The sequence below is a fragment of the Laccaria bicolor genome, genomic scaffold, assembly GCF_000143565.1.
Source record: "Laccaria bicolor S238N-H82 LACBIscaffold_1 genomic scaffold, whole genome shotgun sequence".
Taxonomy (NCBI): domain Eukaryota; kingdom Fungi; phylum Basidiomycota; class Agaricomycetes; order Agaricales; family Hydnangiaceae; genus Laccaria; species Laccaria bicolor.
The window spans coordinates 1,820,207-1,844,956 of record NW_001889872.1 but is presented as its reverse complement, the minus strand read 5'-3'; the positions used below and the strand labels follow the sequence as shown (position 1 = coordinate 1,844,956).

Below are 24,750 nucleotides of genomic sequence, written 5' to 3'. Positions count from 1 at the left end.
CCCTGATGCCCAACCCAACCCAGACGTCCCAGGAGTTGGATTCCAAATGCATTTGATTTTTTGCTCCTTGAATAAGTTGAAGATGGGTCCACCTGCAGCAAGTGCCATGCACATGAACCAGGTCTCTCTGCAGCAGAGCTGCAAGGTATCCCTCGCAACCCTTGCTAGTTACTCATGTCTTCTAGGCAAAGCTGCAATGTGTGGGATGTGGCCTCCAGTCAAACAGCTTCAAGAATCCAATATGCAGTGGATGTATTGCAAAATTGAAACATGTAGAACAACAAAAAGACATAAGTACCATCCAAGCTTCTTCAAGTACGTGGTGTGGCATCACTTTTATTTGAGACAAGCAGCCTTGCCTCAAGTATTCTTGAATCTGCAAGCACACACCAACACAATGCATCTGATTTTCGACTGGGCCACCCCAAGACAGATATGCAAAGCATGAGCTTGAGCACCTCTGGGAAATTTGCGAATCTTTACAAAGCCGCTAAGGTTGCAGCAGAAAGAAAAGCTAAGAAATTGGAGACAAAAGCCAAAGACGATGGAGGGATCAAGATTGCTGCCACAATCTGGATGCTTGATGGGAAGAAATGCAATCAGGTACTTTCATCATTGGAATTCATAGGCTATGTTGAAGTTTTCTATTGGACTAGGTGGCGCAGATTCGGGTAACAAAGAGCCTATATATGAAGGGCGGCATCCACAAGCAACACAACTTAGCTGCTGGTTATCTTCTCATGCAGACCTTCGGAGTCAATGCTTGGTCGCTAATACTATTGAACACGAGCAATGTTTCGCTGCATGCTCATGAATCTAACACGAAGTCATCATCACTCCAACATCTTGATAGGAGGGGCAGTGTGTACAATGAGTTCAAAAATGGTTGTCTTATGGGTGCCACTGCCTTGAATACTTGAACAGTCAAAGTCCGCTTTGTTTGCAACTGCGATGAAATCGTATGTGAAATTTCAGCTCTACGAATCTTGGCCTAGAACTCATTCTTTCCAATGGTTATCAGCACCCTCAGGATGACGATGACCTTGGGTTTGCAGTTATCGCCAAATCTTCTGCTCTGCCCTTGAAAAAGCGCGCATGTGCCGAAAGCTCTGTGAATCTTGTCTCACATTTTAATTGAGGAAATCAGAGTAGTTGACAAAGCAGGCGTCGCCAAGCATCTCCGAGTCCCAAGCAGCCTGGCTCCCATCATCCTTCAAAGTGCTTTTCGCCCACCCAGCAAGAAGAAGATGTGGACTCGTGACCCTCCAATGGGATCATTTCAATTCTTACGCACTGCAGCTGTATGCCAACCAGATGGTCAAGTCAAGTTTTCTGAAGCAACGGAAATGGAAACAATCAAGCTAAGCTTGGACTGGCAAGAGGGTGAAGATAATGGGTCTTTCTGATGAGACAGGTTATATTGGGAGGGGATACACAAAGCGAGGCATATATTTATGTGAGACCCTCATGTCGTTCAACATTCCCTTCGATTCATCCAATTCCTCATTCAGGCCAGGTTTCAGGATCAGGAATATGTCGTGACACAACCAATGGACAACCACCTCTTAGATTCCGAAGTCCATGCAATCCTCAAAGCTGAATATGAACTTTTAAGCCAATGTGATGGGTTCAAGGACTGGTTGACAGTCACGCTGAAATGTGCGAAGTACAGACCATTCCCTGTTTGTAGACTCAATCTGGTCACTCAAACTAGTATGCTAATTTCACTCTTCAGCCTTCTACTTTAACTTCAAGTCTTCTCTCTTCGGAAAACTGCAACCATCATTATCCTCAGGAAGTCGAATCGTACCACACAAATATTTTCTTGCAACCAAGCTTCTTCCTTGTAGCAAAGCTGATGGGAGTATCAAAAAATTTACCAGAAACGACGAGATTGGTAATGCTATGGATGACCTGACCAAAGCTATCCATGCATTTGCTCACTTCTTGTTGATCTACTCCCACAGCCATCTTCTATTTTGCGATCTTCGAGGTATTATACACACATTTTGTCCCTATGTTTCCAAAACATATCTGATCCCCTCTAGGTGCATATGACTTCAATGGCAAGATGTGTTTGTTCAATCCACAGGCACACACATTCGTCTTATACAGAAATATTCTCCATCACACACCTGCTTATGAATCTACAACAGAAACACACCAGATAAAGAGGATCGTGCCGCTTATTGGGATGGTGGCCCCCCCAAAAAAAATCGAGACCAGCATGCTAAAGATTGCAACCAAAACTGGGTTTGTCGATGTCTTTCTCTCCACAATGTTCATGTCATAGTCAAGGGCGATGCAGTTGATGATGAACATCCTGGGGGCGAGGAACCAGAGAAGCATGGTTTGGACTTCATACTCAATAGCAAGCTTCCATGAATACTCTTCCAAAACCATACCAAGTCATGAATCCTGTCTCCAAACTTGTTAAATAGATTTTCTTGTCATTGTCCTCCAAATCCCTTTGTGATGAAGACAATATTTCCAATGCTAAGACACGATGTCGCTCATCAAGCACTGTAATGATTGAAATACAAGTTTCACCAATACTCTATGTCAGCAAATGACCATTGGACGTCTCAGCCTCCTTCACCTTGAACTCTGATATGCTAATTAAGAGGTCAGGACCCTCCTGCCATCTAGTTGCTTTCAGTGCACATCTGTTGAAATCCAAATGGGTCCTCCTTCGCAAACTGCTTCTCAGTCCAGAATCCATTGTCAATGTACTGAAAGAGGTTTCCAGCACAAAATCGAGTAGATGATGCACAGAATTCACCTTCTCTCACGGGCAGGTTGGAGTGGATAATGGCTGAGGGTATTAAGATCAATGAGCCTGGGGCCATGAAGATACTTTTCTTGAAATTCCGACACAGATGGGCTGATCTCTCCCAGAGTCTGTCGAGGCAGCTCTTGCACCAGCGGTATGTGCGAGGAAACCAAAGAGCAAAGGATGCTGTCAGAATGCATGTTGTTACTGATTTTGAGAGCAGCACTATGAGACCTCGCTCACCACTTGCAAATGTTGCCATGCAGATGACATGCGGATTCTGGAGGAGCTCTGCAGCAGCACAATCGTGGCTACCAGCATTCAAGTTGGCAGGGGTTTGGCTGCCAGGTCCAAAGGTGACACCAAGATTTAGAACTGGAAAATCCCCACGCTGGTGGTGCTTCTCATCTGGCTTGAATGTCCCCTTGCCAGCAACATCCGACATGATGTGATAGACCTCCCGAACAGACTTGGGGTAGTCCTGGGATTGAGGCTGACTGTTAATGTACAAGTCACGTGCTCCTGTCGTACTCCTATACTACGTAGTCTAACACCTACGTACTGAGTCACTACGTGTCTAATACACTCTTGCTTCCTGCCTCCACAAAACAACAGGTTATGGGCCCCGGAGACGCTTAAATTTGTATTGGATTTTCCAAACATTTTAAAGTTGAACTAAAACTGTCAACATGTCGATTCACAACGAAAATTCTAGTCAACAACTTACTCCTCAGGGATCACCCCTATTCACACCACCACCACGAGACAATGCAGACAATAATCTATATACGCTACCGTCTATCGAGGCTGTACGAGGCATGGAAAACACCGCTATCATCAAATTATCAAGCGACGATAATCTAAATGCCACAAATTGGATCGTGTGGCGTGAACGCATGCACATCATGCTGAAACTCTGCGAAGTCTACGAATATATGCAGGGGGAAATCGAAAGACCAAACCCTCTTATTGACCCACAAGGTGCGAGGAACTGGTCTAAAAATGACAACTATGCAAAGCATCTGTTAACGTCGAACATCAGTACCACCAAGATGATGAACCTCGGACGACCTGGTACTTCTTCCGAGTGCTGGAAGCAACTCCTTGCACTTTATGAGAACAAAACTCATGACACCATCATCGCCTACACACGCAATTTACACAAATTACGAGTGGCCGATGGGGACGACATCCCCAAACATCTTGTCCAACTGCGACAATATTAGTGTTTGGAAGTCCGGTCTCGTGACTGGAAAAAGACCGTAACCAGACCGGACCAAGACCGCAAAAGACCGGACCTGCAGTTACGGTCTTTTATTTTTGAAATGTAAAGACCGCAAAAAAACCGGTTAACGTGAACCGGTCTTGACCGGTTTGGACCGGTCTTTTGTAGCCCCTTGAATACCCTTTAAAACGCACCCAAGAACGTACGATTTGGTAAAAAAACGAGAGAGATATGAATTAAAATGTAAATTACTTTTGGGAATAATAGATGTACCAGACTTATTTTATAGAAGCACCAATTCCTAACGGAATTTAACGTTCTTGGGCTCGTTTTGAAGCTATTAGAGATGTTAATAAATTTACCGATTCATAATTTTAAAATATAGGCCTAAAGACCGGTCATAAACCGGTTAAAACCGATGCAGACCGAAACCGGTCTATAGACCGCAAAAAACCGCGGTCTGCGGTCTTTTTGCGGTCCGGTCTGGTCTTTTGACTTCTGGGGAAAAGACAGACCGGTTACGGTTACGGTTAACGCCCCTGGGCATCAAAAAACCGGACCGAACCGGACTTTCAAACACTAGACAATATTACCTTAGAATTAATCTCACTGCTGACCCAGACTTCCGGATCTCTGATGCTCAATTCAAGGTCATCATATCTTCATCTTTACCCCAATCTTGGGATAGTTTCACTGAAGACTACATTGGACGAAGGACCAACATCATTGAGACAAATCCGAAGAAATTAATGACTTCTCAAGAATTTATCGGTATTATACATGAGGAATATGTGCGGAGGACCGGGCGTGAAGATGAATCGACCAATTTTGCGATTCACAACCCCAATAATAAACCTCCCAAACCAAATCTCGCACAGCGCATCAGTAGCTGCAGTAACGCCACATCCAGTAACACATCCAAAAAATGGTGTTCACACTGCAAGTGCAAGAACCATAACAGTACTGATTGCTACTTCCTCAATGACACCCAGGCATGCGGATACTGTGGCAAGAAGGGGCATGTCGACAAAAATTGTCAAGAGAAGAGGAAGAAGGAGAAGGCAGACAGAGGAAAGAAAAGGAAGTCTGAGGGTAATGGGGGAGGTGATCCAAAGAAACAAAGGAAGGAAGTCACAAATGTGGTGGAAGATGAAATTATTACCTTCTTCGCTAATGAAGAAGATGGACAGGACTTTAATTATGACACGTTTGATGTTTCCAATAGCTTGGCAATGGATGAGCGCATTTCTTATTATGATGACTGGGTTGCGGACACTGGAACCACCTCTCACATCTGTAATCAACGCGCGGCCTTCACAACTTATCAAACGCTGGGTGACAAAATTGTCTCTGGTGTTGGAGGCTTAAAAACCACTGTCCACGGCATCGGAACAGTTGAAGTTGAATCCATTCACAAAGAAAATAAATATATCTTGCGATTGGAAAATGTCCTGCATATCCCTTCAAATCCCAACAACCTTTTCTCACTTGGGCGCTGGGATACATCTGGAGGAAGATATACCGGAGGGGGAGGCACTATTACTCTCATCACAAAAGATGGGAAATCAATCGCTCAATGCAAGAAGGTCACCAATAATTTGTATCGAATGAAATTAACCATTCAAAAACCTGGTTCTTCTACCAACAAATCTGCGATTGTAACACCTCAAACTTACCTCACCTCTGAGCCAACTCAAAGCTGGGAAACTTGGCACAAAAGATTTGGCCATATCAGCTATTCTGGTCTACAAAAATTATTAGACCGCAAACTTGTCAATGGATTCAATGTTGATACCCGGACACCTAAACCGGAATGTATCACTTGCACAGAAGCAAAGCAAACTGTCGAACCGTTCAATGAATCTTCTGAACGAGTGACAGAACTTGGGGAACTCACGCATATCAATATGTGGGGAAAATACCACATTTCCTCCATCAGTGGAAAACAATACTATGTTGTTTTCGTCGATGATCGTGGACGATATACATCCCTAGACTTTACTAAAGGAAAGGATGAAGCTGTTCAAAGTGTCAAAAATTATGTGACATGCCTTAAAACTCTTGGGAGAAACCCAAAAGCACTACGCTTTGACTGGGGGAAAGAATTTGTAAACCAAGACCTTCGGAACTGGTGTGCAGAACAGGGAATAGAAATTCAAACAACAGCTCCCTATTCACCATCCCAAAATGGAGTTGCTGAACACATGAATCGAACACTGGTGGAGCTCGCATGTGCAATGATTAATGCTCACAGTCTTCCAGAATTTCTTTGGGAACTAGCTGTAGCCCATGCTGCCTACCTAAGAAAGCGAGCTTTCACTTCACCTCTCAGCGACCACACACCATATGAGATTTGGCATAATAAAAAGCCAAACATCTCTCATCTTCGAGAATTTGGGGCACCTGTCTGGATCCTACATCAAGGCATCGTCAGAGTCTTCGGCAGAAGGACGACCAGGGCAGATCTTCTCGAACAGAATGGCCATCTCTGCGAGATTGTCGCGAGAGTTCTTGGTGGCATCTTCATCTTCGGAATCATTGACAGGGGCGCTGAGGTCGCCAAGGAAGGACATGATGAAAGGGAAATAATGGTCGAAGTCGTCCTGCGTTTGAAAAATAGTACCGACCAAGCTCTCCTTGCCTTCGATAGTGGCGAGATCGAAGAGCGCTTGGGCAGCGCGGCGCATGTTGGTGTCCCGACGATACATAAGGGAGTCGATGATTGCTTGATTTGTGCGGATGTGCTGTTGATCGAACACAGTGTCTTGGATATGAGAAACAATAACTTCAGAATAGAAGAAGTTAGAAAGAAAGACTCTATAAAATATAAACTCGAAGACTTACGTTCAGGAGCCAAGCGAGCAGGGCGACGTCCCAGAATGCCGCGGACTTCGGCACAATGGACAGGCTTGAGGCTGTATTCACAGCAAGTGAAATGCGCAGTTTTGCAGGGCACGCAGGGGTAACCCCAGCCTTGAAACTGGCATTTCTCCTCCTTTCGGTTCTTGCCCATGGAGCATTGAATGCAAGGCTCAGGCATCTGAACAAAGAGAACTTGAGCAAATAAAAAGAGAAGAAATAATAAAATTACTTACAAAAGGCTTGTTGAAAAGATGCTCTAAGTCGGTAGGGACGTTGAACACTCCGATAAACCGCTGATGAGGAGGAACTAAGAAAAAGAAGAAAAAAAGCTTTCAGTTAGTAACTAGGAATGAACTGAGAAAAAGAAAAAGTCTTACGGAGGCGTTTCTTATCGCGCGTCAAGTCGGGGTTGATGACCTCCGGCGCTACAATAAAAACACGAAGTTAGATTTTAAAAAGGAAATAAATATGATAAAAAGAGAACATACAGTTCTTACGGGGTCATCCACGTTTACGAGGAGGTGGATTAGCAATGAATGACTTGTCCGATTGCCCATCCTCTCCTTCTTCACTGGGGCTCCGCTTGCATTTACTCACCTTGGATTTCGTGCTTGGCGCAAGTACAAGCATATTCTTCATCTTGGCAAGAGCCTTTGCAGGACGATCACGACGTGTGTGCATCTCCACCTTAGGAATATTGAGGCAGGGAACCACAAGGATCGTCGGAGTGTTTGCAGATGCAGCTGGGAGCGGAGTGACAGGCGGCATAATGCCAAGAGGCGGCGTAGGTGACAAGGAGATAGGAATGGGCGCGTCAGCGGAACCAGCGGCTGGAGTGGTGGAAGTGTGAGAAGGGCCGGCAGCAGGAGGACTGTTCGGTGGCGAAGGCATAAACTTCATGAGGCCTGGCGACGCGAGAACGCCTTTGCGACGTTTCTAAAAAGAAGTAAAGAATAAATCAGAAAAAGAATGAAATAGATAGGATAAGAAAACTTACGAAGATTGGGGAGTCCTCTTGATCAGACCCCTTGTTAACAGGTGATGGATTACAGTTAGCGACAAGCGTGGATGAGGCCAGAAAGGGATTGGCCTTGACGGGCGCATCACAAATCGCAGGGAGCACTTGAAGGAGCTCGTCGTCGGTAAGCTCAGGGACAGCAAAGTCCCCCGTAAGACAATCTTGCTAGAAACAAAGAGATCAGACTAAAAATAAAAAAAGAGATAAAGAAGAGATCATACCTCTGGATAATAGTCGTCGTCGCCATCAGGTGCCTCGAGCATCCATTCATCCCATACCTGATTGGCGTGATCGGTACTCAAGACAGCCCACGCGTTGTAAAGTGATTTGCGGACGCGAAGATCGCCTTGAGTTTCTTGCGCGCCATCGTTAAGAGAACGGATATAACGAAGCTATTATAAGTATATTAGCTTAAAAGAATAAAAGAGAAAGAAGAAAAAGGAAGTTTACCATGAGCGGATGAACGATGGTCAAGAGTTTAGCGATGTCTTCGCCATCACAGTCAGCAAGGCTGTCCTCGCCGAACAGAGAGAGAGCCGAGTGGAATACGGCGCGAGTATAGATGGAGCCATCGAAAAGCACTTGCCAGCTAGTCATCGTGAAATAAAGACGACAAGCAGAGGGGAATGTGAAGGGAAGAAAGGGAACTATGGGAAAGAAAGACGACCAAAAAGGGCCCTCTTTTCTAGCATGAGAAAAACAAAAAGGCCTCCGTGTTCCAGAGGAACTCCGTGTCCGATTTGTTGCGGTTCCTGTGAATCATTGAGAATCCTAGAACTTAAGAAAGTTTATTGGGCGCTTGCGTCTAAAAATAGAATTTCGGAAGTTTTTGACTTGACGTGCGTGAGATGCCTACTATAACGGGAAAAACGTCGGTGTGGCGGACATTGACAACTTCAGAAAATGTCAGTGGTATGTCAGTCGATTCTGGAAAATCTTGGCGATCCGTCGCTACAATATAAAAACGTGTGAACCACAAGACAAAGTCCAGAGAAAGACGTCCTCAGAAGGGAATCTTGCAATGACCGAGGACGGTCAGTATTATAGTGGGGGGGAGATGATACGGATGAAACCATTTCACCCGTATAAAATTCAATTTTAACAATTTTACCGATAAAGGTCATCTCTAATAAATACACTACATACAATTGCAATGATACAAAGAGTCAATACGCATACCCGGCGCAGTTGACTAAAAATGCAAATGCGTGGAATCTGAAAATAGGGCAAGGCTTTGGAACTGGCAGCAGTACGCGTCGTGACATTATACTTGGATCCTATCTAAGATTCACCTACCATGAAATAGAGCACGAAGAGGTTCTAGAGTAAACACCCAACGCAGGGAGAAGAATTGCATTACTACCAAAGGGTTTAGAAACACATAATGGATTTATTGTGAAAACTTGTGCTTATACAAGAAATACAGAAAAGGCGACATAGACGCTTAAACGGCATGTCTGAAACATTGAAAGACTAAACTACACCTAGGTAGTAAACGTACGAAGACTTAGCGTGGCTCACAGCCATTCAGAAAGTCATGTATGGCAGTTCCCGCGTATGCATCAAAGACTGATGCGTCTGAACGTCACAAGTACAAACATGAGAAAAAGACACATTCTATTATATGAAATATAATAAGAACCCCCTGACAATTAAGAAAGACATTTGAAAAACACCTTCGGAGTGTCTCCTGACCTCCGTAATGAAAAGATGAGCCAAGACAAGGCATTTTAATTAAAAACTCGGAAGCAATGGAAGGCCGAAGACTATTGGTAAACGCGTACGCATGCGCATCAACGCATCAGGAAACGTTAATCATTTTGTGATGTCATCTGTCAAACCGGTAAACCGGGCCATAGAAAGAAACACGCGAGATCATGCCAAGCTAAGAATAGCTACGTCGGCTAACTCCGCGTACGCATCAAACACTGATGCATTTGAAAATGAAAGACGCGACACTACAAAATCTGTAGTGTTCACAGAGATAGACTACAAAATATACCACACGTTCATTAAATTTCATACTTGTAATTCGGACCGAAGTATCCCGCATTAAAACACATGTAAAACATAGATAGGGGTTCCTGGAGTATATAAGGAGCGCGCTGGCAGGTCAAAAGAAAAGCAATCGCCCCCCCGTTGACCAGCTAGTTGCACTCCAAGTAGGAACTTAGGAGGTGGACAGTTGTAATCAATTAAAGGAGATTTCTTCGTGGTCAGAAAAGTACAGTGTGAACAAAGCCAGCATGCTTGGGAGTCAACTTACTTGGAGACTTTTGAATAAGAGGTTTTAAAAACACAGTATCATTTAGATGAGACAGTGTACTCGTACCCTTGGTTTTGGAGCGTAGTGACATAATAAAAACTCACGGGAGTCATAAAAGTCAATTGAAGTCGTGTTTTGTGTTAATAAAAGAAACTGTGATCAAAGAACTTTGCATTTAAGAGACCAAGTTCCCAGAAAGACATACTTTGTTCTATTGAACTATTCTAAACCACACCTTATAATAAAAACCCGTTTTGAGACGAAATCTCTTGAGACTTGAACCTAAGAAGATAAAAGTGGTATTTCTTAATACCAAAGGCCCTCGAACTCGTGCACTGAGATTGTGATAGTGTGTGTGTGTGTGTGTGTGTTTAGGTGTTTAGGGTTTTCCCGACGCGCTTGATCCTTGTTCGCGTGTTTCGCACTTTCACGGTCATCCCCGTGCAACGCGTATCACTGTACTTTATTACAGTGCAGAAACATGCAAGATTTTATCCTCATGGAATTTCTGTTTCCTCACCCAAACAACTCCTCCACCAGCTGCTGATGACATCGAAATTGATCCAGCACCTGAAGGGGAGAAAGGGGAGAAAATACCTGTAACAATTACAGATGAATTAAATGAAAATGGAAAACGTACAACTGAAGACAACTTCGAACGAAAAACAAGAGGGAAAAGAGTTGATTATCGAGCTCTAAATGATCCCTTCCCTGATGAACTTGATGAGCAGGGGAATCTTATCATCTACAGTGATGATGAGATAATATATGCCATTACTGCAGGGGATGAATACAACAGTCTCAAAGAAGCAAAGGCCTCAATTGACTGGCCAGAATGGCAAAGTGCTATGGATATCGAAATTAAACAACTCCAAGAAATGGGAACTTGGAAACTGGTTGATCTACCTCCCAATGCCATACCTATTGCAAATAAATGGGTGTATATCAAGAAGCGAGACCAACTTGGTGAACTCATCAAATACAAAGCACGACTGGTAGCAAAAGGATGTGCCCAATGTCCTGGCTATGACTATGTGGAAACTTTTTCACCTGTCGTACGCATGGAAACAGTCCGAGCCATTCTCGCACTTACGGTTAAAAATGGATACAAAATCCAACAAATGGACATCAAAGGTGCATACCTTAATGGCACTTTGAAGGAGAAGGTCTATATGAAACAACCAGAAGGTTACAATGATGGCACCAAGAGAGTTTGTGAACTTATCAAAACACTTTATGGCTTGAAACAATCAGGTCGTGAATGGAACCACAAATTGGACTCCAAACTCAAAAATCTTGGTTATACAAGACTTTATTCAGATCCTTGTGCCTATATACGGCGCGATGGAGACAACATCTCCATAATTACTGTCTGGGTTGACGATCTCCTTCTCTTTGCATCAGGTGACGACCTAATGCGAAAAATGAAGGAAGAAATCAAGGCCACATGGGACGTAACTGACTTGGGAGAGCCAAAGAAAATTATTGGCATTGAAATCTCTCATGTTGGAAATACTGTCACCATTTCCCAACAACGCTATATCGAGTCAATTCTCGAACGCAAAGGCATGACAGATTGCAACCCTGTATCAACGCCTATGGATCCCAAAGTCAAAATCTTACCAAATCCGGAAGGCAATGAAGGTAGCCGAAGTAATTACTTCGCACAAATTTTAGGCGAGCTGCAGTTCCTCGCCAATGCCACCCGACTGGATATTGCATATGCCATCAACCGTCTATGCTCTTACACAGCAAATCCCACTGTGCAACATGTCACAGCCTTAAAACGAATTCTTTGATATTTAAAAGGCACCAAAACTCATGGAATAACATATTCCAGCTCTCATAGTGACAACAACAATTTATTCCATGGTTTCTTTCATGGCTTTTCTGATGCTGCCTATGCTGACACAGAAGACTACAAGTCAACAGCAGGCTATGTCTTCATCGCAGCAGGGGGAGCAATAACATGGCGATCTAAAAGACAAACATTCACTGCTCTCTCAACAACTGAAGCTGAATATGTGGCTTTATCAGAAGCTGCTCAAGAAGCTTACTGGCTCAGAAATCTCTATGAAGAACTTGGATTTGCACAAAAATCACCAACTATGATTAAAGGTGATAATAATGGATCAATTTCAATGGCCAGGAATCCCCAATTCCACCACCGTGCCAAGCACATTGCTATTCGATACCACAGAGTACGAGATGCAATACAAGAGGGCATTATCAAAATTGATTCTGTCCGTGATCCTGAACAAACAGCCGACGTACTTACAAAGGCTTTACATCGCTTCAAACATCGAAAACACGTCGCAGAAATGGGAATGAAGTCGGCACTGGAAGGAACTTAGAACAAGTGGTAGCTTTTCCCTACCCTTCCAGGGAGGTTTTTTTTTAACGCACCCACGGTTCCTATCCAATGAATTTACAGTCGACGACTTGAAGGGGAGTGTTAATGTACAAGTCATGTGCTCCTGTTGTACTCCTATACTACGTAGTCTAACACCTATGTACTGAGTCACTACGTGTCTAATACACTCTTGCTTCCTGCCTCCACCAAACAACACTGACCAATGAGGATGGCTAGAATTTTGCCCATGCAGTTGACAATGGGTCGATCTTCACTGAGGCTTTATGAGCTTCAAGGAGTAGTTACACTCAAGAGCTTGGACTCACTAGCCATCCCAAGGAGTGTATCCTGGTCTATCCCACTGGATGGCCCTCTCCATGGCCAGTCCTGTGATACGGGTGAAAAGTATTCAGCCGTATAAAATCCGATTTTCGCGATTTTACCGTTAACATGGTCTTCTCTGTACATACACTATATACAAATTGCAATGATATAAGAGTCTTTGAACATACCCAGTTCAGTAGACTAAAAGTGCACATGCGTCGAGTCTGAACATAGGACTAAGGCCTTGGAGCTGGCAGCAGTATGCGCCGTGACATTATACTTGGAGCCTATCTAGGATTCACCCACTATGAAATAGAGTATAGAGAAGCTCTAGAGTAAACCACCCAACGCAGGGACAAGATTGCATTACTACCAAGGGTTTAGAAACATGTAATGGATTTTTAATATGGAAACTCGGACTTTTATCCTGCGATAAATACTTCCAAGACTTCTAGAGGATAAACTGTATGTGGACATTGTGAAATAATGTTCTACTACTAGAAAGACTATACTGCGGCCATGTAAAGTGTCAAGTACAGCAATTCCCGCGTACGCATCAGAGAGTGATGCGTAGCATCGTCCAAGACGCTATGAAATGCGCACCTGGAAAGACATTAGGTAATCCAATCTGGAGACCCCCTGATAACTAAGAAAGTCATTTGAAGTCCTTCGGAGTACCATCCGATCTCCATATGATACGGAAACCGAGCCGAGGCATTTTAATCAAATAACCTCCGGAAATAAAGAAGCCGGCAGCTTGCTGCATATGTATCGGCCCGGCCATTGCTAAAATGACATGATACGTCAAATTGGTAACTGATGCCAAGAGAAAAGAAGCATAAGGAACCGGTCCAGGCCAAGGATAATTAAAAGCCGGACTATTAAATGTACGCATCAAATACTGATGCGTTCATAAGAGAAAGATACCAACACTACAAAAACTGTAGTGTATCAAAGAAAGACACTATAAAACTATACCACATGATTATTAAAAGCTATTTATATTCCATTTGTAATTTCGGACCGATATAAACCTTAGAAAAACACATGTAAAAGCGTAGATAGGAGTTTTGGAGTATAAAAGGAGGGCACTGGCAGGTCAAAAAAAGGAAGCAATCGCCCCCCGTTGACCAGCTAGTTGCATTCCAAGTAGAGACTTAGGAGGTGGACAGTTGTAATCAATTAAAAGGAGATTTCTTTGTGGTCAGAAAAGTACAGTGTGAACAAAGCCAGTGTGCTTGGGAGTCAACTTACTTGGAGACTTTTGAATAAGAAGTTTTAAAAACACAGTATCATTTAGACGAGACAGCGTACTCGTACCCTTAGTTTTGGAGCATAGTGACATAATAAAAACTCACGGGAGTCATAAAAGTCAATTGAAGTCGTGTTTTGTGTTAATAAAAGAAACTGTGATCAAAGAACTTTGCATTTAAGAGACCAAGTTCCCAGAAAGACATACTTTGTTCTATTGAACTATTCTAAACCACACCTTATAATAAAAAACCATTTTGAGACGAAATCTCTTGAGACTTAAACCTAAGAAGACAAAAGTGGTATTTCTTAATACCAAAGGCCCTCGAACTCGTGCACTGAGATTGTGATAGTGTGTGTGTGTGTGTGTGTGTGTGTGTGTGTTTAGGTGTTTAGGGTTTTCCCGACACGCTTGATCCTTGTTTGCGTGTTTCGCACTTTCACGGTCATCCCCGTGCAACGCGTATCACCTGGTCACAATTCTTCGCAAGATATCCACAGCTGGTTGCCAGGAGTTCTTTGACTTTGAGTGAAGTGGTAACTGACCTGCTAGTCTGGGCATACTTCTCAATGACGCGAGAGCGAGGGTATTGGCCCTCTTTGACATTCCTCTCCTCCCTCTGGCGCCGGCACTTCACATGGGACCGGTTCAGCGGCGGCTTCACGGAATCTGGTAGCACAGAGTATTCGCGCTTGAGGGCTGAGGTTCGAAAGACTTTGGGTGCATTTGGCTCGAGTTCTGGCATCACAATCACAAAGTGGGCCAAGGTAGCAGGTGCGGGTAGCCCATCAACGTCCTGGGCCAACTCCAAGCCAATGGATTCTCATAGCAGACTGGGAAAATCAAGCGATTCAGTGCATTGGATGGGTGAAAATGTGCGCCCACTATGCATCTGTCAACATATCAACCACACTGCCTTCCCCAGTCCAAAAAAAGCACACCTGGCGGTCAGAAAACATAGTCATCATCTAAAATTGAACAAAAGATGTAAGTGTTCAGCACAACCTTCGCATCTGCTTCACCTCCAATGGCCTCCTCGCTGAAGCTTGCTTGTTGTCTCGGTCCCAGGTTTGATCCCAGAGCCACCAAGCAAGCTTCGGCGAAGAGGCCTGTTGGATTTAAAGCAGATGCAGAAATGAGTGCTTACACGTCTCGGTATCCCCAGTATGCGTGGATTTGCTGACTTCGAACTGTCGCTGATGCGAGGCGAGAAAACCCTTGCGTGTGGTGTGATGAATGTGTCACGTCAAGTCACTGTCCATCACATTTTCTTTTTTTCCTTCATAAGTTTGCAAAAGATTGCTGTGGGGAGATTGGCTCATAAGCAGTGTCTGGAGGTGGCTTATGTACATATATAGGACATAATTATGTACAAATGCGGATATATCCTATATGGTATTTGTCACAATGTTATGTACATGTGTGGGTGGGGTAATCAGTAAAAGAATCACCCCTCTCGTCCCACAAACTCAGAAATGGTGTTTGCATTTTGAAAATATACCTGCACCTGCTTGGCAGCAGTATGTTGATCAACTTCAAACCCAGAACAAATTTCAAACGGGCAGGTTGATCAGATTTTGGATGTGTTAGTATTACTAAGCATTTTCCTGATTAGAACAGAGGTAGATGCTCTGACCAGAGTCGAGGGAAATGTTGTTTGGTTGAGTTTGATAACTCTCTTCACTTCTTTCCGCAATGACCATGCCAGAGCTTTATCTGTCGTTACTGTCTGGTCAGGAGGGCGATGTCTCACACCTATCAACAGAGCAACGCCATAACGATGTTGGGTCCCGTCTCTCTGGCCACCCATTTCCCAACGACCCCGACCGATTGATGGACCTCTTGGATGCTCTTGCTGCCGTTTGCGTTTGGAAAGAACGGAGACAAGTCATGTTCGTGTCATTGTCCACGACCATGGACCTGAAAGCTGCGACCCTCTACGTATCTTCCAACGAGACTGTACCAGCCACTGTTACCTCCCATCTCCATATAATACAGGGTCAGCTTAAGGAGCTCCAAAGCATTTTAGTATTCAAGAAATCAATCCCAGCCGATATTGAAACGTCCCCCGATCCAAGCAAAACCCAGGAGCGCAGAGGGCGAGCTTAAACTCCAGACTACTATATATGAATATTCATACTGCAAACTTCGCCAACAGTTTAACAAACGGGCACCTGATATCCTAGCAACATACGACAATTTCACAAAAAGCTCAAAACTTGACAATCAGGATGCCAGGCTTTTACAAGCTACCCATTTTGCATTGAAACACATTCAGGATCTGCTTCAGAGCGAGAGACCGCCGCCTGACCTCAGTCGCTTGATTTGGACGATTGACAGGTTGAGTGTGAGTTGGCAGGGTCATTTGGACGCTGCAGGAATTGGGGAGATTTTGACCCGTTGGGACAATTTCATTGGTGAGCCTGGCCGCACATTTTGAATTTATGATGCTATAGCTCATCTTACTTTTAGATGCTGACTGGAACAGGAAAGGGTCATTGTGACGGTTGCTCAAGAAGCTTTTTACCCTTCACCACCACATTTGCACCATCATGCGCATCGCCTGGTCTCACTGACTCTCGCCTTTCCTCGACAGACAGTTCACTGTGATTGCTGTGCCAGCAGCTTGCTGCAACATATCCATCCAAGTGACCGAGAAGGCTGTCCTCCCCATCATTTTCCCTGTGGGAGAACAGGAGCAGCTACTGGTGTGCGACGACATTCTGAACCGGCTGCAAGAGAAAGCGAAAAGTGAGGGAGTAAGAATGGAGAAACGGAAGCTATCCATAAAACAAGCAGCCGTTCACGCCGAATGCACCCTCCTTGCATACCATATCCAGCACCCCAACATTCATCCATACTGCTATTTCGGCGGATCGAAACTCTCTTTCCATGGATGCGCCACCTTTTTCAGCAGTTACAATCTTGTCGCAGAATCCTTCCATCTTCCCCAATTCTTCACCAAGGGCTCCCACAACAAGATCTATCTCCGGTGGCCTTGCCCTCCCTTGCTGCCACTGCAGCGATCAAAGCCACTACAACCTGGCACCCTGTCTCTCGATACCCAGGTTAGACAGAAAATGATTGCGGCGTTGGGCAAGGAACTGTCTGAGTATGTCAATGAGCTGCGCACAGTCAGAGCAGGGCCATCCCAATCGCAGTCAGATAGCACTGCTGCCTCTAGTGACTCACGCAAGCCTGCAGAAGAAGGCCTAGCAGACTTGGAAGCTGGTATGTATGAATAGAAATCGACATATTCTCGTATCCTGATTATAGGCACATAGACTTTGCTCTAGATAATCAAGTACCACTCAGGTGAATACCGTCACCGCCCAGGCACAGGTCTGTTCTCAAAACACAATCACCACTTCTGAGTTTGTGAGATTACCTTGACCTACATACGCATCAATTACATATATCTATTTCTTGCTACTGCTCCCAACACGAAAGATAGTTATGAGTATCGAATGACCAATTTGATATAAATAAATAGTGTTCAATGTGACTCGGGAGGAAGGAATCCATGAAAAGTTTGCTCTTAATCAACGCTGCGGCCCCCCCCACCTTGAGGAACTGCAACCCAAGAATCCGATCGACCCAACACATCGTCAGAGTCAGTGGGGCAACATTTGCGAAGTCTGGATTCCTTAGTTTGGTTCAGAGTCTCTTTGGGCGCCTAGTCTCACTTACCCACCCTCTCCTCTGATGCCCTCAAACTTGCTCTCACTCTGCACCCCCCATCCGATCTGGAGATTTTGAAGAAGAAGCAATGGTCAGGACAACAAGGTATATGAGAGAGCAGAAGAGGACAAAGACATGATCGCGTCTGCATGTCCTAACAACTTAAAAGGGAATCGCTGAGAACTCCGTGCACAAATGTTGCAGCCGCTCTCTTGCTTCGCTCCTGAACTTTCTTTATTTGTTTGGCATCATCTTCATCACGGCAACTTCCCGCATGCCCTAGTAAGCAGGGAGCGAAGCCGAGAGCAATGCTTTTAGGACGACCAAATGCACCAGACGTTGTAGGGAGTATTCTGTCCATCAGTAATTGAGCAAATCAGTTTCCATGGGTTTCTCAACCCTGGCAACCTCCGAAAACCACTAAAAACCTCGAAACATTGAAAAATATTGAAACTTGGCAACCTATGTGTCCTTTGTTGGAAACCCGCCACCCAAATAGCGTAAGATGCACACGTTCACTAGTCCCTGACCGGCGAGACCCTTACTATTCCTTTTCAGGTTTCCGGACACCCCGGCAACTTCCAAAACCAGTAAAACCCGGAATCTATTTTGCCATCTTACTGATGTCGTGTATTTTTAATCTCCGACGGTCCGGCGGACCGCACTCCCTACAACGGATGGGAACGAGACTAACTCATCGAGCGATACGAGTGGCTGCTTTTAGCACTTGAGACAGGGCCCAATAAATATTCAGGACAAATCAGGACATATGTACCTCCTTAATCATAGCCACTTGTAAAATAATGAAGTGAATGTGCATCCCGAAAACATTAATTCTCAAAATTACAAAAGGAAGAACAATAAGAACATCAACCACATTTAATTTGCATATTTAAACAATTTCTTTGTGAAATAGTCTTGGTAGCCATGGCAACACCACTCAGCTGAAGAATATGTGAAAGAATAAAATAATGAAATTGGCCAGTCAAGATGGCTGATGTTCTTATTGTTCACCAGTTTGAGATTTTGTTAATCAATGTTTGTGGGATGCACAACAGGTTTATTATTTTACAAGTGTTGACAATTATGGAGGTACCTTTGCGTAGATCACACATTGGACACGGTCTCAAGTGTAGGAGCCTGCTTATGACTGTTACTTACTCCCAGGCGAAAAGCTCATTCGATGTAGCCTGGAGCTTTCTCAGCGAATGGCTCAAGACTGTAATCGCGTGTGCTAGAGACGACTTGGGATGGAATCTAGAGCATTGGGAAAGCTTTTGGAGCCTAAGGATGGTTAAAGCATTGCAAGGCAAATTTCTCCGTCGTCAAAGCCACATCGCGTTGAAATAGGATATTAGTCGACGTTGAAGAATTTAGATCGTCGAACATGTGGTCAATGACTGTATTAGGCAGAAGAGTCCTTCTCGGAGCCTTCCAAACTCTTCTTCAATCCTTCCAACGTTCTCGCCAGCTTTCCTCCACTTGCTTCACTTAGGACAGCTGCTAGCTGCGAAGCAGGTGCGCTCAAGAGTCCCACAATCTGCGCCCTCAAAGTATCCAATGTCGGCAGAGTTGACACGACCTTCACGTTATCCGGGAGGAACACCCGACCTTCAATGAGCGCCCCCATCAACTTCAGCTCGGGCACCCGAACCTGCCTCACGCGCTTCATCCTCCTCCCTGGCTGCGCTGGATCGGCGTTTTTCGCCGCAAGCTCCTGCTTTATTTCATCCTCCGTTTTCGGTGACCGAGGAGGAACACTTCGGTCCATGGCTCGGAGAATGGCGGCCATTTGCGGAGGGTCAAGGGAGGCAAGCGAGAGGACGGCGAATCCCCCGTTCTGGCCGTTAATCATTCGCTCGACCTCTTGAAGATTAATGTCGGGCAGGTCCCTGAGGGCTGCACCAAATATGCTTGTCCGCACGACGGTCAGCGTTGGCTGGACGGGGTTGGTAGGTATGGCGGATGGACCTGGGGCAGCTAGCGAAGGCTTAAACTTCTGTGATGCAGTCGAGATATCAAGGCGGAGTTTCTTTAGTCGTTGCGCCGTGAAATCATTGTGGTGGAGGATAAGGAGGGGGGCAGTAGAGCTGGCTTGCAGCAGACGTGAATACCAGTTATATTGAAAGGCCTTCTTGTCTTTGAAGACGCGTGGCAGGCGCTTGCCTGGCATAAGTTTTGGTGGCTCAACTGAAATGGCATAGCTGCGCAATGAAGAAGGTATTCGTGGTGTCGACCAGGACAGTGAACTACGCGCACATGAGAGCATTTTGACGACTTGTAAGAATCAACGCGAATTTTCTGTACTCGGAGGCTCTTAAACGACAACTACAAACAACGCGTTCAAAAAAAGAACTCCCAAGTTCGGTCCTCTCCTCCCTCTCCCGTTTTTCCAGTTCCATGGACCCTTTCACCTTTCGTCATTCTATGCTCGTACCCCTTCCATGCCTCCCTGTGAAACTGGAACGATCTGAGAAGAGTGTAGCGAGGGTTTGGAGGTGTACTGCCCATTGGGGCTGGTGGCTTCTTTGCTAATCGTGGAACGTCCCTATGACAGAGTTAGTAAAGTAGAGGCTAGTATGTTACAATGACGACGCGTACCATTGCGTGTACGGAACCACATTGCGGAGAGTGATGAGTACTGTCCCTCGCGTTGGTATTGATTCGTCCGATGGTACGAAGAATGCAAACTCTTCGCTATCATCTTGCGCTATTTCCTCCGCAGGTGCGGCCATGTCTTCATCGTCATCTTCATCTTCGTCATCTCCTGTCCTCTTCTTCTTTTTTCCCGATGTTAAGGATGGAGCCTCTCCTACAGTGAGCATCTTTTCTGCCGACCGCAAGAAACCCAAGATAAGCATCTGGTTAGACAAAATGTTCCTATCCTGATCGGTTATGCCCTTTCCTTAACATATCATCAAACCCGACCAAAAATTCAAGATGAAATATTGCGCTCACCGGCATGGGGGAAGTTCCAAACTATCCGATCCCATTTTTTCCCCTTCAACGCTGAGTGTTTCTCCAATTTTGTTCCGTCAACCCCAAACAAGACATGAACACCTCTTTCCTTTATTTTTGCGACGATATCCTCCGCCTCTGTGTACTTTGCGTAGCATTCCTCCTCGGTATCAAAAGCTGTGGCAGTTATGTTGGCGGGAGGCAACGATTGGAGTTCCGTCGGAGGATCTTCGATCAGAGAACGCGCGAATGAGAAATTGCCCTCGCCAATGAGCAGAATCTTGTCTGTGGCTCGGAACGGAATAGTTGGTCGGCGAGTGGTAGATTTTGAGGCAATTTTGACTGTGGATTTTGCTTTTCCCTTCCCCTTGTTATTTGTATCGAGAGAGATAGAAGAAGTGCCTGCAGATGCAGCCGAATTTTGTATGTTCTTGCCTCCACTTCGTCCAGCCTGTTTCCGCGCCTTCTGCTCCGTGACCTGGGCCACATGCGATATCTTCGCTTTCGCTTTCATCCTCGACTGTTGAGACTGGAGGGCAGATTTGAGGTTCTTTGAAGATTTTCCCATTTTGCTCACTTCGATGTGGGGTTAGGCGTTTTAGGCCCAAGTATGGTTTTTGTTCAGGTGCAATTTGAGTGCCATTTCCTCCGATCACGATGAGGTAACCACCTGCTGCCACGTTATCATTACTCAATCTACCATTTATCCACGTCTCGTCTTTCAACCCTCTGCGTATAGCCAAAAACTCTTACACTCTTTCATATTTCGCGTATAATCATTAAAAATGGTACGAGCGTTGAGCAGCCAATAAATTACCCAAGTTCATTATGAATGATACAGCCAACCGAATTCGAAATGCGTCAGCGAAATGCGAAATTCGCCAAAGATGTTCGGGAGGGAAAGAAAGCAACACATGTCTCGCGGCAGGAGAAGATGTTGCAGAAAAGTCCGCTAAGTCTATGGGCACTTGGTATTGTCGTCTTCGTGGTTATTGGAGGAGGTGAGCACGCTCTGCGTTAAGTTGTCTTCAAGGCTGACGCCCTCGTAGTGTTTTTTGAGATTATGAGAATTCTGTTCCTTGATTAGGGCTTTACTCAAGAGCATAATAAGCTCTGGCTCCGGGTTGTATCACACCTGTACTTATCCTCTTATTTAATGGTCGCAAATCATAGGGAAACACTAAAGCAAACTCCACGCCAATAAACATGACTCGTGATACATCTCGGGGGTCTTTTCGTGTCAAATTCTGATGAGGTACTTCGCGGTTTCTCGCATAGCAATTCAGGTCACCTTGCGCCATGGAAGCCTCCCTTTCCGCGAATGTTTCCCACATGGAGCCAGGCTTTGGACCTAGCAACCTCTCCCAACTGAAGCTTGAATGCTCGGGAGGGGTATCTCGCTGTGTCCATTTATTTTGAGCGAAGAGGGTTCCCCTGCAATCCGGCGGTACTTTTCTTTTTCAACGAAGTGAACTCCTTTCATTCTATGGAAGAAATGGGCTGGTTTGACGTAATGAAGAAACGACCTGCACTCCAAGATCCCTGAGGGTATCAACTTGCTGCGCAGTGATCAAGTAATCCTTATCAAACTCCACAATCTCAATTCCAACACCCTGTTCGATCCTACTTTTGACAACCTTTACGAAACAGTCAAACAGAGACCCTGTTTCGGTTTCCTGGTACATGTCAACACCGTCATCTGCCACTTTGAGCTCTAGTTTCCGAAGCGACGGAAGCAAACAATCAACGTCGGTGTCACGCCTGCTGAGCGACACACAAAGCAGCAGCACGAGAACCATCCTCTGCATTTCCCCAGACATTTGAAGTGTGTGGATTTTGTTGAAGGTGGCTAGAACACCCATGATAGAGGCGACTTTGAATCTAGTCACATCATCAACCAGCAGGCCCCCAAAAGGGATATTATCAGGATCGCTCATGGCGAGATGTGTTGTTTGCAGCAGAAGCGAATGAAGAGCCAGCCACACGGGAATTATGAAGAAGGATATAACGTTCTCCTGGATATGGGTGTCCGTTACGTTGCTCCAATCGAGGTGTATTTTAAGATAAGGAGTGGGGTCGTTGGACTGGGGGACGTTGGACTCTTGAGGCTCGTATCTAATGGTCAAGAACGAATCTCCGAACGTGGTATGACATCCTGTATCATCAAAATCTGGCCTTCCGCAAGCGAATCGCTCCGCAAGGAACCGCTGAATGGATTTGAAATCGTCGTTTGGTAGGATCAACGCACACCAGATGAAAAACTGGGATAGAGAAGGGGTATCGAGGTGGGCAAGAAGTTGACCGCAGACGGTCGTCGAACCTGCTAGGTGCATGCAACGGAGATTCGGGAGAGTTACCTGTAGAAAGGTCTCTGCTGATGTAGGCGGGGCAACCGATTGTTCGATATTGAGCACTTTCAGTAATGGAGCAGCACTTAACACTTGAAGCCACTTTGCAACGTTTGGACGCAAGGCAGGGACCCCACTATTCGTCCCTACAACACTGAGTGAAGTAAGGTGTCCAAAGATTGACGCGTTACTTGGATTAAAACCGCATCCGATGAGGCGTAATTCACGGAGTCTGGGGGCATCGTCCGCGAACAGAGATTCGGGGAGTTTCAGTTCGATGGACCGATGAACACAAAGGCAGAATACTTCCAGATGCGGTGCAGGTTTCGATAACGCAGGAAGGAAAGCCTCGTCAACTTCATCTAACATGGTCATGAACGTTCGCCATCGATGGGATTGGGCTAACGCTCTCCCGAGGTGCCGTATTGGCTGCGTCAAGTTAAAGGCATTTTGTCTGACATCGATTGGGAGGTCTTTTGAGCGACGCAATAACTCTTCACCCCACTCTGCGGAATTCAGATCGAAGTTGAGCATTCGGGCCCAAAGAATTGGGTATTCCAGCGCAACCTGACGCCAACGGCGGCATACTTGCGATGAATTAATCGTTGCTGCTGCATCCGTGCTCAGGAGAAAGATGGCGGTCAGTAGCTCGTTGGGGAGAGCGTGAATCCGAGGTGAAAGGGAGGGGCTAGGTTCGGTGGAACTTGTGGCCGATAAAGGTGGCATCATGGAAATCTGTTTCTCGTATCTTCTGAGGGGAATTTTCTCCATGAGAGGGGAGGTCGACATGATATGAACTGAAATATACCAAGGTTACTTACTGAAGTGTTCAAAAGTGAATACTGAATAGCATAAGTTCCCGACGGGGCGACTGACCATGGAAGAACGGCAACTGTATCCTTCTTGACACTCCAGGCTTGACTGATAGAGTGTAATAGTTGGACCAGTGACCGTCTGTATATGAAGGAATCCTGCGATAGACAGACCGCCGGGAGGACGTCAATTTGATGGTGTAATTGACGCTTGTTTTGAATTCAGCAAACAGGTATAGGCACGAAAGTACAGGTGGATGATAGTCTCTCAGACGAACCAGAGGTAAGTTTCAAGATTACGATTCCATTGAAAGGCAAGAGATATAAACCGAAATGCATTTACATGAAGCCACCTCAGCGTCCCCACTAATCATCCCCCGACACACTAGCAACACTCATACTCTGACTCCTCAAACTCCCCGCCCCACTCGCCGCAGAATTCTTTCCTTTATCCGTACTGGTACTCTCAACACCCTCCATCGCATCCGTCTCCAACTCCTTTTCATCCACTTTAACCTCATCCCCAGCCCACACTCTCATAGTAGGCTGCCACACCATGACAACGTTGTCCTCTGACACGCTGGCGGCGGTCCAGTTCTCAGAAACACCGGGGGCCCAGCAGAAGTCGGTTGGGCGCGCTGTGTGGCCTGTTATACGTTTAGCACATTTCGTAACTTAGTTTTTTTGATTGGAAAAGTCGACGTACCGCCATGTACGAATAACAACTCCGGAGGCCCGTCTTCTTGATCGTCGGGCGTTTGTTCTTGTCCTATCAGTGATAGATCCCAGATGTTAATACGTCTGTCGCTTGAAGCAGAGGCGAAGATGGCTGGGTTGTGTGGTGACCATGCGAGATGGAGGACTTCGTCCGTGTGCGA

The 24,750-nt window shown here is 45.4% G+C and overlaps 8 protein-coding genes across 8 annotated transcripts; 3 read left to right on the top strand and 5 right to left on the bottom strand.

The window, feature by feature from the left end:
* Nucleotides 1-1,657: 1,657 nt before the first annotated feature.
* LACBIDRAFT_301407 (uncharacterized protein) lies at nucleotides 1,658-2,293 on the top strand (the record flags this gene model as incomplete). The annotated part of the gene is made up of 3 exons (XM_001874098.1): nucleotides 1,658-1,682; nucleotides 1,736-1,993; nucleotides 2,049-2,293. 3 exons carry the CDS (start codon nucleotides 1,658-1,660, stop codon nucleotides 2,291-2,293), a joined length of 528 nt encoding a protein of 175 aa, XP_001874133.1.
* A 352-nt stretch (nucleotides 2,294-2,645) lies between these two features.
* Nucleotides 2,646-3,218, bottom strand: LACBIDRAFT_321006 (uncharacterized protein; the record flags this gene model as incomplete). The annotated part of the gene is made up of 1 exon (XM_001873478.1): nucleotides 2,646-3,218. One exon carries the CDS (start codon nucleotides 3,216-3,218, stop codon nucleotides 2,646-2,648), a length of 573 nt encoding a protein of 190 aa, XP_001873513.1.
* Nucleotides 3,219-12,205: 8,987 nt separating this feature from the next.
* LACBIDRAFT_321003 (uncharacterized protein) lies at nucleotides 12,206-13,036 on the bottom strand (the record flags this gene model as incomplete). Its single annotated transcript, XM_001873477.1, has 7 exons — nucleotides 12,206-12,250; nucleotides 12,423-12,483; nucleotides 12,551-12,632; nucleotides 12,719-12,771; nucleotides 12,824-12,884; nucleotides 12,941-12,968; nucleotides 13,010-13,036. The coding sequence occupies 7 exons, from the start codon at nucleotides 13,034-13,036 to the stop codon at nucleotides 12,206-12,208; spliced, it is 357 nt and encodes a 118-aa protein (XP_001873512.1).
* A 666-nt stretch (nucleotides 13,037-13,702) lies between these two features.
* On the bottom strand, nucleotides 13,703-15,038 carry LACBIDRAFT_321002 (uncharacterized protein; the record flags this gene model as incomplete). The annotated part of the gene is made up of 4 exons (XM_001873476.1): nucleotides 13,703-13,753; nucleotides 14,076-14,082; nucleotides 14,619-14,878; nucleotides 15,015-15,038. The coding sequence occupies 4 exons, from the start codon at nucleotides 15,036-15,038 to the stop codon at nucleotides 13,703-13,705; spliced, it is 342 nt and encodes a 113-aa protein (XP_001873511.1).
* Nucleotides 15,039-15,768: 730 nt separating this feature from the next.
* Nucleotides 15,769-17,357, top strand: LACBIDRAFT_321001 (uncharacterized protein; the record flags this gene model as incomplete). The annotated part of the gene is made up of 5 exons (XM_001874097.1): nucleotides 15,769-16,101; nucleotides 16,232-16,420; nucleotides 16,546-16,567; nucleotides 16,699-17,304; nucleotides 17,350-17,357. The coding sequence occupies 5 exons, from the start codon at nucleotides 15,769-15,771 to the stop codon at nucleotides 17,355-17,357; spliced, it is 1,158 nt and encodes a 385-aa protein (XP_001874132.1).
* Nucleotides 17,358-19,159: 1,802 nt separating this feature from the next.
* Nucleotides 19,160-20,023, bottom strand: LACBIDRAFT_301402 (uncharacterized protein; the record flags this gene model as incomplete). Its single annotated transcript, XM_001873475.1, has 1 exon — nucleotides 19,160-20,023. The coding sequence occupies one exon, from the start codon at nucleotides 20,021-20,023 to the stop codon at nucleotides 19,160-19,162; it is 864 nt and encodes a 287-aa protein (XP_001873510.1).
* A 74-nt stretch (nucleotides 20,024-20,097) lies between these two features.
* On the bottom strand, nucleotides 20,098-21,226 carry LACBIDRAFT_228395 (uncharacterized protein; the record flags this gene model as incomplete). The annotated part of the gene is made up of 3 exons (XM_001873474.1): nucleotides 20,098-20,302; nucleotides 20,350-20,659; nucleotides 20,713-21,226. 3 exons carry the CDS (start codon nucleotides 21,224-21,226, stop codon nucleotides 20,098-20,100), a joined length of 1,029 nt encoding a protein of 342 aa, XP_001873509.1.
* Nucleotides 21,227-21,398: 172 nt separating this feature from the next.
* Nucleotides 21,399-21,931, top strand: LACBIDRAFT_301400 (uncharacterized protein). Its single transcript, XM_001874096.1, has 3 exons — nucleotides 21,399-21,500; nucleotides 21,554-21,713; nucleotides 21,762-21,931. The coding sequence occupies exons 1-3, from the start codon at nucleotides 21,498-21,500 to the stop codon at nucleotides 21,797-21,799; spliced, it is 201 nt and encodes a 66-aa protein (XP_001874131.1). The 5' UTR covers nucleotides 21,399-21,497; the 3' UTR covers nucleotides 21,800-21,931.
* The last annotated feature ends 2,819 nt before the right edge of the window (nucleotides 21,932-24,750 follow it).

Coding starts and splice junctions, on each gene's coding strand:
- LACBIDRAFT_301400 (XM_001874096.1), top strand. Junction 21,714..21,761: donor CTTCGTGGTTATTGGAGGAG/GTGAGCACGCTC, acceptor ACGCCCTCGTAG/TGTTTTTTGAGATTATGAGA.